Source organism: Calliphora vicina, chromosome 2, assembly GCF_958450345.1.
Source record: "Calliphora vicina chromosome 2, idCalVici1.1, whole genome shotgun sequence".
Lineage (NCBI taxonomy): Eukaryota > Metazoa > Arthropoda > Insecta > Diptera > Calliphoridae > Calliphora > Calliphora vicina.
Window position 1 is genome coordinate 26,470,856 of NC_088781.1, and position 12,653 is coordinate 26,483,508.

General features: G+C 33.0%; 2 protein-coding genes across 2 annotated transcripts; one reads left to right on the plus strand and one right to left on the minus strand.

Moving 5' to 3' along the window:
- Positions 1–154: 154 nt before the first annotated feature.
- piwi (P-element induced wimpy testis) lies at positions 155–8,943 on the plus strand. Its single transcript, XM_065500637.1, has 8 exons — positions 155–276; positions 431–610; positions 5,457–6,134; positions 6,203–6,681; positions 6,744–6,947; positions 7,152–7,343; positions 7,479–7,589; positions 7,648–8,943. Exons 2-8 carry the CDS (start codon positions 500–502, stop codon positions 8,534–8,536), a joined length of 2,664 nt encoding a protein of 887 aa, XP_065356709.1. The 5' UTR covers positions 155–276; positions 431–499; the 3' UTR covers positions 8,537–8,943.
- A 2,192-nt stretch (positions 8,944–11,135) lies between these two features.
- On the minus strand, positions 11,136–12,011 carry ATPsynG (ATP synthase, subunit G). The gene is made up of 3 exons (XM_065501427.1): positions 11,948–12,011; positions 11,820–11,881; positions 11,136–11,679 (listed from the first exon to the last, which is right to left on the minus strand). The coding sequence occupies exons 2-3, from the start codon at positions 11,857–11,859 to the stop codon at positions 11,420–11,422; spliced, it is 300 nt and encodes a 99-aa protein (XP_065357499.1). The 5' UTR covers positions 11,860–11,881; positions 11,948–12,011; the 3' UTR covers positions 11,136–11,419.
- Between the last annotated feature and the right edge of the window lie 642 nt (positions 12,012–12,653).

A 12,653-nucleotide genomic window follows, 5' to 3' on the forward strand; every position in this document is an offset into this window, starting at 1 on the left:
ATTCTTGTCGACAGTGGTTGTGGTTACAATTGAAATCATACTATCTTATTGTTATTTAATGTAAACAAACAACTTACCTACTACTACAATAAACAACTCTGTCGGTTTTTGCGTTCTTCTCATATTCTTGATTTCCTTATACGCCAAAGAAGAAGAAAACGACAATGCAAAAGAAAATCAACATTGTCGAAAATAAATGAAATTTTAAAAGTTTTTTATAAAATAATACATTTAATACAAATTAAATGTCATATATTGAATAAAAATATATTTAAGGTAATTTGAATAGTGTAATATATATAAAAGTGCTAAAGTAATATGGCGTATTTAAAAGTACAGCATGCTTTTTATTGTGGTTTCCAATTGAATTGAAAATGTGGTTAAAGCGCTCAGCTTAATAATAAAATGGTGTTTTATTATTTACTTTTAGGCTCAATAAAGCAAACCTAGGAAATACCTCGAAAATTTCGTAAAAGAAATATTTTTATTTTGAAGAACAATGTCGGACGATCAAAATCGTGGACGTCGGCGTCCCTCCAGAGAATATCATTCAACAGAACCTAGCAGTTCTTCGCGTCGTCCCCGTGAACCATCCTATGCGGAAGAGCCGGTAAGTTGGGAATTCATTTTAAAAATACGATAAAACTGAACACAGTGCCGTTATTTTTAAATATACTTTTGAGTATTTTCCTTAACCAACAATCACATAAAACCGCAAAAACTTATCTAAAGGGGTTTTTTCTTATAATCTTTATATGTATTTCAGACCGAAACTATTATTTAGCGCTAATGCATTATGACAATATTCAAAGAATATCGAAAAATTGAAAAATAAGGAATACATATGAAAAAAAAACTACAGGCGTAAAATTTTCCATTCAAAAAATGTTTCTTGTGCAAAAATTGTCAACATTAATAATTTATGGACATTAATGTTTATGTATACATATATTTGTTATTGTTGTTTTAATAATCTCATATTTCGAAATATGCTGAATGAACACTTTTCAGCAACAACAGAATCACTTGACAGCATGCAACTGTACTTGAGTGTGAAAACAAAATGCACAAAAACAAAGTTGTAGGTTAGAAACAAGGCGAATCTATAGAAGGTGACGACAGAACTACAACAAATACAACATATACAAAAACAACATGTACTTTGTTTTTGTACAAAGATAAGTGAACTGTCAAAGTTGCCTGTGGTTGTTTTTGCTTTTGGGTTTGTTGTATTTTTCGCCACAACAAACACAAGTGAATTGACAGTTCACTTGTCTAAACAACTGAATAAAAAAAATAATCAGCTGTTCTTCTGTCGTCACCTTCTATAGATTCGCCTTGGTTAGAAATGTCTGTAACGGTATTTTGTACTCAAAACAAGTGATCATTTATTTTTTCTTTGCAAGTGGTCAAAGGAGGTAATGCTCGAACTGAACAGAAACACTAGCATGTGTTAAATAATTGTACAGTTTCGGACAAACAAAAACACACAGGAATTATCTAATAAAAAAACCAATAACATTAATAATTCGCAGATTTTTTGATGTGGTTTCTTGCTTGCCGCAACAAATATTTTTTATTTATTCTTTATTGAATCTTTTAAGAAGTTTACAAAAAGTATTAAAATCTTAACCAAAACTAAAGTTGTTATTGCCGCTGCAATGTTTCAACATAAGTGCTCGTTAAAATGATTATCTGTCCAGATCCATTGCTTCCAATCACCTCAGTCCTCTATGAACCTCAAATGGCAGCAACTCCCTGGCAAGATGATTTGATACAATAGTTTTGACAGGTAGTTTAAACTGAAGAGTTTGATCTCCTCGCGTATTATGGGGACATTGAGATCCCTATGGATATTACTATTGCGAATGTACCATGGGGCAAATGGTGACGCAAATTTGACTTTCATCAATGGAGTCAATATAACTATACCTACAGTGACTCATTAATATTCGGTTTTTATGTATAAGTTTATATAATCCGAAAATTCTTAATGATTTTGAGTGAATCTATTTTAAAATAATAAGAAACTGAAATACTACAGAAATGCATGCTTCATTAATGTGCCCCGATAGACTAGACGATAGTGTACTGGACTATCAATCCAAGGGTTGCGGGTTCGATTCCTGCCAGAGACTCTGGGTGTTTCTGCAGACAAGCAAAACGCTTCGCAGTTTGTGTTTGTTTTAAAAAAAAAAAATATTCGATTTTTTACTTTTACCATAAAATTCACAGCTGTAAATCTTCATATTTACATATGTAAATTATTTGTAAAATTGGGATACACTCATTAATTAACATTAACCAAATAATGTTAACTGAATAAATATTGTCATTCTCAAGTTTTTTTTTATAAAAGCCGCGATGGGTCGTAAAGGAAAAAATACTTCGTTGGAGCAAAAAAAAAAATTGTGATTTTCATTACAAAAAAGGAAAAAAAAATATAAAAATATTGCTGAAATATTGAATATGAAGCCAAATACTGTCGGTGAAATTATCCGAAGATATAAAAACCAGGATCGAATTGATTTTAAAAAACAAACTGGGCAGCTAAAATTTCCTTACCGAAATGGAAGTGCTTCGTTTTGTTAGAAAAATCAGGACTAACCCACGCTTAAGTGCCCCTAAAATTGTTACTGAAGATAAGGAGGAATTTGGAAAGATAGTTTCATAAGCAACAATAAGTCACGTCAATAAGTTCTTGGTGAAAGCAAATTTAACTTATTTGGAAGTGATGGAAAAGCTATGGTGGGGAGGAAGCCGAATTAGGAGTTAAAAGGAAAAAATTTTACTCCAATAGTTAAGCATGGAGGAAGAAGTGTAATGGTTTGGAGCTGCATATCAGCGAAATGTGTTGGGAAACTGGTATTAACCGAAGGCATTATGAACAAGGATGTTTCTTTGAACATTTTGAGAGATAATTTGAAACAATCTGCAGAAAAAATGGGAATTGCAAGAACTTTTGAATTTTATCACGACAACGACACTAAGCATAAAGCCCGCGTTGTTCGTGAGAGGTCGCTTTATAACTGTCCAAAATACGCCTGATCAGTTCCCAGACATGAATCCAATAGAAAATTTATGGTACTATTTAGATTGCCGAGTCCGCGGAAATCCCGTTTCTTCGAAAAAGTAACTAAAAAGGGCTGCAGGAAGAATGGGATAAAATCAGTGTTGATTACTTGCAAAAAAATGTTTATAACATGCCAAATAGTCTTTCTGAGGTTATACAAAATAAGGGCTATCCTTAAGCAGATGTTAAATTAATTTTTTAAATATGTATTTAACTTGGGGGTTACACGATCAAGTTTTACCTTTCAAGTTTTAATACACTAACACTTTTTTACTAATACACTCACACTTTTCAGAATTGAAACGAACTTGCATTCAACTTTTCATTCAAGTTGGTGTTTCAATCAAGAAAACAGCTGATTGCATTTTTCGCATTAGAAGTACCAGCTTCCATATAGAACCATTTTGGATATTGAAGCCTTCAAATTATCTGCTATTATGTCCCAATAAAATTAATGAAAAGCTGCAACCTAAAAAAATGTAGGCGGTTCTATTAAGATATGGTGTCGAACTGCTGTTGTAGGCAAATAATATTTTATTGAGACAACGAAGAACCTACAGTATATATTCCTGGCAGTGTTATGATTTGGAAAAGTTTTGGACAACTCTGTTTTATGTGAAAACAACATTAATTCAGCTTAATACATAAATATACTTGAATAATATTTGATAATATCAGTTGAAAATCTTAGTTCATTTGGTGAATACGTCGTTTTACAAGATGATGCACCAGCGAACACTGTTGATTTTTTTTTAAACAAATCAATGGTTTTTAAAAAATAAATGTTCTAGATATGCCGTAATCCAGTCCGAACCTTTTTTCCGATAGAGACCATGTGGTCAATTATGAAAATACTTCTCAGGAATGAAATACAAGAAATATGAAACTCCATTATCCCTGATGGATGCAAAACAATAATTTAAACAATGAAAAAGAGAATAAAAACTCTAATTGACTCAAATGGTTTTACACAGTATAAATTGAACTTGAATAGAATGGAACTCTATTATCCCTGACGGATGCAAAACAATAATCACCCCTATCGCGAATCAACATTTCACATGAAATATTTTCCTTTTTTCGTTCATCAACTTTGTTCACGTGAAAAAAATTCCCCTTGTGAAATTTTTAGATGGAATTTTGTAAACAATAAACAGCTGTTACGAACAAAATCAACTATTGTGAATGTAAAGTTCATCATGATATTCCCGATAGCAATTTTCCCTTCGAGGGAAATGGATATTTCATGGGAACAAAATTTCACATGTTATTGCCGATAGGGGTGAATAATTTAAACAATGAAAAAGATAGTAAAAGGTGTAATTGACTCGAAAGGTTTTAACAGTATAAATTGAACTTGAATATGTCGTACGAATTAATAATTAAATATTAGGTATAACAGTTTTGAGGTACCTGAAGTCATAGGGTAGATCATGGTAGAACCATGTTAGTTCTACCATGGGGTAGATAAATTATTCCACTGCGTATATAAGTTTATTTTATTTAAAATCATTTCGTTACTCCCTCTAGATGTCGAGCTATTATGAAAAGTGTACTAGGAAGAATAGAAGCAGCAATCAAGCAAAAATATTATCTAACAAAATATTAAAATATTTTTTAGTAAAAAAAATTAAAAAAATTTTTTTTTCAATATTTAAAAATTTTTATTTTTTATTTTATTAGTGAAAAAATTAGACAAAATCATTTTTTGGTAAAAAAAATTCGGGTTAAAAAATATTTTTCCCGATTTTGACGGATTGTAGGCCTAACTTACTATTGACGGATTGTAGGTCTAACTTACTATAGCCTTATATACATCGTTGCAATGGACTTTGAAATATCTATCATTAGATATACATATTGTCTATATTAATGACATAGTATTCCAGATATAGATAAAAAATAGGCCAAAAATCTAAGTTGTCCCAGTTTTTTCCCTATATCTCCGACATTTGTGGCCCGATATTAAACTAAAAAAATTTCACATGCTAAAAAATGTGTTTGTGTTTGACCATTACTGTTTATGCTGAGATAAATGAAATAAAAAATACTTTCTACAAAGATCAATGCGTGATGAACAAATTTTTGAAGTACTTTTTCCAGTTCGAACGAGTTAACTCCAAAACATGTGTATTTGAGTTGTCGAAATTCGAGATATCGAATTTGGTGTTGGAGTTTGTACAGCAGCTTTTATTAGAATACCTCCACTGGCTTCAAATATGAAATTATTATTTGAATTCTTTACCATTTACTTCCTTTTTGTATAGAAAAAGGAGAAACTCTCCATATTAGGAGTACTATAAAGATCCTGTGATGGAACATTTAGTCCATCTGCCAACTTAAATATTACTAGAAAATAAACACATTTTTTTTTTAATTTTAGCGACCTAAAGTTTATAAAAGAGAACGAGATTCCACAGAAGATCGCTCTAGATTGTCTTCCGTTAAACATGCTTCACCTGCCGATCGTTCACGTTCGACTTCATCAAAACGCGATTGTGAGGAGAAACGAGAACCGAGCCGACGTGATGACAGACCCTCTACCTCACAAGCTACTTCTAAGGAAGGTGCAACCGGACCTGGCGGCGATAATCGTAGAGATCGCATTAATCGCTATGAAGTTGCATTGGTGCACACAAAACCGAAAAATTGCGACACCAAAATTGGTACTCAAGGCACAAAAATCGTATTGCAAACAAACTATTTCCTTTTGGACACCAAACCCACTTGGAGATTATATCAGTATCATGTCAGTTTCTCGCCCACAATTGAGTTGAGACGTTTAAAGAGTGGCATTTTGTCGGAACATCGTGCCATGTTGGGCGGTTATTTGTATGATGGAACAAAATTGTTCACCACCGTTAAATTGCGTGAAGAACAAACCATTTTACACACCACCTCCAGGCAGGGAGATAATTATGTCATAACTATTAAATATGTGGGACTAATTTCAATGACTGAATGGCAATCGTTGCAAATATTGAATTTGATTTTAAGACGTTCAATGGAGGGCTTAAAATTGCAGTTGGTAGGACGTAATTTTTATGATCCCATAGCAAAGGTATGTGGACAAATTTCCTTAAAATTTATAGAATTTATTTTATTGTAGTTTTATTATTGCTTTCTTAGATTGACATACGCGAGCATCATATGCAGTTATGGCCTGGCTATCAAACCTCTATACGTCAGCATGAAAAAGACATTTTATTGTGTGCCGAAATTGCTCACAAAGTAATGCGCACTGAAACCGTTTACGATATTTTCAAACGTTGTTTCGATCGTAGTTCGGGAGATTTTCGTGAAGATTTCAAACGCCATGTCATTGGTTTGACGGTTTTAACCGATTACAATAATAAAACTTATCGCATTAATGATATCGATTTCCAAAAGACACCCAAAGAAACGTTTAGTATGAAAGGAGAAAGTGTTTCATTCCTCGACTATTATTACAATCGCTACAATTTGCGCATTAAAGATCCCGACCAACCGTTACTGCTGTCCAAGTCCAAGGAACGCTCAGTGCGGGGCGGTGAAAAGGAGGTGGTTATTCTCATACCAGAATTGTGCCGTGCTACGGGTTTAGACGACAGTATGCGCAATGATTTCAGGTAATATTGTATATTGAACAAAAAAATATCTTTGAAGTCTATTATAAATTGTATTTTTCTAGACTCATGCGTGCTTTAGCCGATCACACCCGTATGAATCCGGATCGTCGTATTGATCGCCTCAAAATATTCAATAGACGTTTGCAACAAACCGAAGACAGTGTTAAAATCCTTAAGGAATGGAATATGAAATTGGATAACAGTTTGGTTGAAGTGCAAGGCCGCATATTAGATCAACAAAAGATCGTTTTCCGCGATCACAGAAAGTAAATTCTTTTTTTTAATTTCTTAAGATTGATATTTTAGATTGATACATAAAGTATTTGGTTAAAAATATTTTTAAAATTTTTTCACCGTAATTTTTTTTTTCAACAGAAATTGGTTTTAAATATTTATCTTAAATGTTACTTTGGTGAAAAATACATAAAGTCGAATATAACTCTAATAATTGTTATTTTTTAAATTTTTAGAGAACCTTCTGGTGAACAAGCTGACTGGACCAGACATTGCCGCAATATGGGTATGTTTACTACACCCTCGCGTGGCTTAGATCGTTGGTGTGTTATTGCCACCTCTCGCAATGCTCGTGAATTGCGTAATTTTGTTGAATCTCTAATAAGAGCTGCAAATGGCATGCACATGAGAATGGAAAGACCAAGAGAGTGAGTAATAAACTATTGTACCATATACTCAATGGCATTTTCAATATGACGAAAAAAATATTTTTGAACTGTTTCACCGAAAACCTTTTTCTTCAAAAAAAAAAAATTTTAATTGTATTCTGTATTTCTTTTCAGAGTTATTATTTACGATGATCGTACCCACAGCTATATACAAGCCATGGAAGATTGCTGCCGTCAAGATCCCCAGTTGATAATGTGTCTGGTGCCAAACAACATGGCTGAAAGGTGTGATAAAAACCATCCCAAAATTAAGAAGATTTTAATAAATTATTCTTGCTTCTAGATATGCTTCCATCAAGAAAAAGAGTTGCTTGGAACGCAGCGTTCCCACTCAGGTGATAACACAAAAGTCGGCCAGTAATCCCAAAGGTCTAATGAGCATTGCCACCAAAGTGGCCATACAAATCAATTGCAAATTGGGCTATACCCCATGGATGATTGATATACCACTCAAGGGTTTAATGACCATCGGCTACGATGTGGCCAAAAGTTCACGGGACCGTTCAAAGTCCTTTGGTGCCCTAGTAGCCACCATGGATTTGAAATCAAATGCTACCTTTTATAGTACAGTGGCCGAATGTAGTTCACACGATGTATTGGCCAATAGTCTGTGGCCCATGATGACAAAAGCATTGCGTCAATACAAAAAGGAACATGATGCTTTGCCCAATCGTATACTTTTCTATCGTGATGGTGTCAGTGAGGGTTCGCTCAAACAATTGTACGAGCATGAAGTGAAAGATATTGTAGAGAAATTGGAACAAGAGTACAAAAGAGCTAATGCCGAGAAACCGCCTATGTTTGCTTATGTCGTTGTAACGAAATCAATAAATACCCGCCTATTTGCCCGTGGTCATAATCCTCCGCCCGGTACAGTGGTAGATGATGTTGTTACCCTGCCAGAACGTTATGATTTCTACCTGGTATCGCAATCAGTGCGTCAAGGCACTGTCTCACCCACTAGTTATAATGTAGTTTACAGTACCATACGTTTGACTCCCGATCAAATGCAATTGTTGACCTATAAAATGACGCATTTGTATTACAATTGGTCGGGTACCACCCGAGTGCCGGCTGTGTGTCAATATGCCAAAAAATTGGCCACTTTGGTGGGCTCCAGTCTGTTCCAACCGCCTCAAAATGCTTTGGAAAAGAAACTTTATTATTTGTAAGATTTTCTTTGAAAACTTATTTTTCATTTTAGTTTAAGTTACGTTTTCCATACATATACAATACGTATATTTTATTTTTAATTTAACTGTGTTAAAAAAAGTTTTTTTTTCTTCTCTTTATTTAACGCTTTAATTAAAAACATATAACTTTTATAAATGTAATTAAGTTTTTTACGAAGCAAATTAATATAATTTCCTATTTTTAGTTTAACATTCTCGTGGAATTACATTAATTTCTACAAGTTTTCATTACACATATTAATAATTTCACTACCTAGTTTTTAGTTTTAATATCTGTATTATTTCAACATAAAAAATGCTGTATTTTGAATTTAAATTTTTTATATGTTCTCAACTGTTTTTTGTCTTAATGAATTTATGAAATAAAAACAATATTTTTCTGTAAATTTGCGTGTTTTTTTAATTAAAGGGGCTTGAGATGTTTTGAATTTGTAGGTTGGGGGGCTTTACTAGACAAACTCCAGTCGGAGGTCAAAATGAAAACAACCAGCTCCTGAAAAAAACCATCTATTCGAATATTCGGTCGGACTCTACATTGTTGAGGACACCAGTCCTATCTGGCTTGCATTGGTCTTTCAGACAACAGGATCTGTAAAGCGTGTACGGAAGCGAAAGAAACGCTGGAATATTGTAACTTGAATTGGTCGCTAAATCTTTTAAAAACATTAACATCTAATAATTATCAGGCTTAATTTTTAATTTGTCAAGTACGTAGAATACAAATTTGTTTCATAATGGACGAAAAATTAATAAAATTGTGAATTTTATAGTGAAATATATTTATACCATGGTCCATAGGGTAGAACTAGAGGCGCAATTGAGAGTAAAAATTATTACTCTCTCCCAATTTATATGTCTGACACAACAACAAAATACATTCATCCCAATCTTATATATAAAAAGAAGTGTACATTTTGATGTCACCACTAACTGCGAAAACGGGTCGACCGATTTGAACCAAAAAAGGGTACGATGGGGATGGTCTGTAGATGGTTTACGTAAAGTTTGCACGAAATCGGCATAGTGGTTCCGGAGATATGGCTGGACCGATTCTTATCAAATTTTCAGTGAATCTTCAGATTTTTGGTCTGTGGGCGGAGGGGCGTGGTAAAATCAAATTTTTACACTACCGCTAATGACAATATACAGCTAATGATTTCAAGGTCAGTAATTGTAATTCGAGAAATAAATCCATTTTTTCATTCCCAACGATCAAACATTCTAATTTTAATTTTGTTGCTTAACATCATTCTAAAAATTTTAATTCACTGTGGTGTACTCTGAAGCGAATAATTTGGTGTAAAATGTCCGGTACATACCAAATTTTCATATCGTTCGATAAAACAAGTAGGCCGCTGTTAACATTGTACTATAAAAGTGCTTTTATATTATCAACCGATGATAAAGTACAACTAATATAGTAAACAACGTCGACAAATCAGATTTCGTTCCCGCCGAACTTCTGCCAAATGCAAATGAATATTCAATCCGTTGTCGACAAGTCTTACAACCAACTACAAAAATTCGGATTGGCTGTGGGAACGTGCAATTTTGGTACCAAAAAATTGTGATGTCAATGAGCGAATTAATTTAAACTGACTGGCGAAACAATGAAATACAAATCGATTGACACAGTAATGAACGAAGAAAAAGCCTCAATTATGCTACTGAAACATTGAAGGTTGGATCACAGATAATGTTTCTCCGCAACATAAACGCGCTAAAATTATGCAACGATACACGATTGACCATCAAAAAATGTTCACCAAATTTAATTGAGGCAACAATCATCGGTGGCAGATTAAAATGCGAAGACGTAATGATTTCACGCATACCAAAGGATTTCCAACGACAAAGCATAAGTGCAATCGTTGACTATTGCTGGCTTACATTTGGAAAATTCATGTTTTGTATGTGGTTTGCTCCCGAGTAAATAAAAAAAAAGAAACGTATATCCACTGTCCTTAAGATGAATTCATAAATATAATATCCCATTTGCCTTAAATACATCCGTTTATTTTGTTTAAGGGCATATCATGCCACTGTACTTATAGATATCTGCAACAACTTTGTCAAATGACCACCTCAGTGTTTCGGGGGCGATGTCAGGTCGGGAGAGTCCGTGCTTTTTTTTGTCAGACACTGTATATTCAAATCGAGATGCAATATAAAACAGAATTATTGTAAGGGCTAGCAACGCGAACCGGGTTCAGCTAGTTATGAATAAAAATTCCCCGGGAGTTTTTTCCTTTTCTCATTTTTCCTATTCAAATTCAATGGGAAAAAACTCCCGGGGAATTTTTTATTCATAATTGGGCTGATTGATTAACCTGCATTTTGTTGTTGCAGGACTTAGGATTTTTATCTCTGTAACGCTTCCATGTACATATATTTTATTCTATGCCATGGCCAACTAGTTAAATTAACTACTGGACATTTTAAATACCTTTTTTCTCAAAAATAATTTTGGTTTAAATACGACCCTGTTTGCTATTTTGTGGTGCACTTTTTCCCCCGCTCTTAGTAATATGAGTTCCATAATTTTTTTTTTCTAAATAAATAATTGCCAAAACAAGTTGTTTTTATGAAATTCATTTTATTTTTTCGGAATTAGATTCACAATGAAAATTAACACACAAAAAACTTATTTAAAATTCAATGCCCCTCCAGAAACAACGAAACAGTTGTAGTTATGAAGCGCCATTTCCATTTAGCATTTAAATTTGTTGTTTTTTTAACTCTAAACATAGAAATCTTTATTTTTGGAAAAAATACAAACTAGAATACAACTTCAGTTTTATCTCCCCAAACACGCTGAATTAATAGAGATAGATGGTAATTGTTGGACTGCAATGATTTCGCTTAAACATCATAACCGACAATGTGACGTTTGCCAATGCATTCACCAATGTAGAACCAGAAAATAACTTCCATGGTTACCAAGGTGTTGAGCCAAGCTTCGCGTACGGAAACATTCTTGTAGGCACCAGTGCGAGCTCCGGTCACCAAACGGCTAATGCCTTGACGAATAGCTGGAATGTCAGCGGGAGTTGGTGGGGTCAACTCAACCTTGGCGTATTTCATGAAGGTGTCCAATTGGGGTCTAGCCTGGACCAAGAGTCCTGAAGTTAAGAATAAAAGAATGAGTTAATGTTGTTTGAACAAGAGAAAAATGACAAGTAAAAAAATTACATAATGAAAATGTAAGGTTAGTTTTCATTATGAAAATTCTTGGTTTTTGTATAATACGATTTTAACTTACTGTTGATTAAACCAGAAGATTTGGTGGCGATGCTGGCCATTTTGTATTTTTTGGCAAATTATCTAAAAAATAAAATGATTATTTGATTAAATAAGGAGCCGAAAAAAATCTGTAACTTTTCGCATTACCTGTCGTCGAAATACACAATGAAACAATTCACAATAGTGGCCCACAGTTGTTAGTTTGTGTAGGAATGTCGTAATTTAAATTAGTTACTATAGGGTTGTATTTCGTTAGGTTGTAGGAAAAAGTATTATAATATACACTGTAAAAAATTTATTATTTGAAATAGCTTTATCCGAAAGGTGAATATGTAACTTATAAAATTATGTATCTTTTAGGTTAAGATCTTTAATTATAATCTTGTTTAAAAAGGCGTCTATGAACGGCTGTGATTTTTTAATTTGTTCATCATTTATAGGGCTTTATATTCTAAGACTAAAACCAAAAAAATATATATCTATCCTCAAAACATGATATCAAAACTTTATCCGAAATTTTTATTTATTAACTTAAAGCATAACGTTGGCAGAATAATGGGAACTTTATTTAAAATTTTGTTTTTATTAAAGCGAATTATTTATTACAGGTTTCGTTAAAATGCCAGCTGACAATTTTTTGCTCGACATGTTTTTTCACTTCTATCTATCAATGTTGGTTTATATATCTTTGTTAATTTGAATATAACGTTATTGTTTCTTTTAAGAAAAAATATAAAATAGTAGAAAAATTAATAAGTTATCGTTTTAAACAATAAAAAATATAAATAAAATGCATTGCTTTACTCCGTGAAAATAAATTTCACGTCTTTATTAAGCAAAAATTGTAGAATCG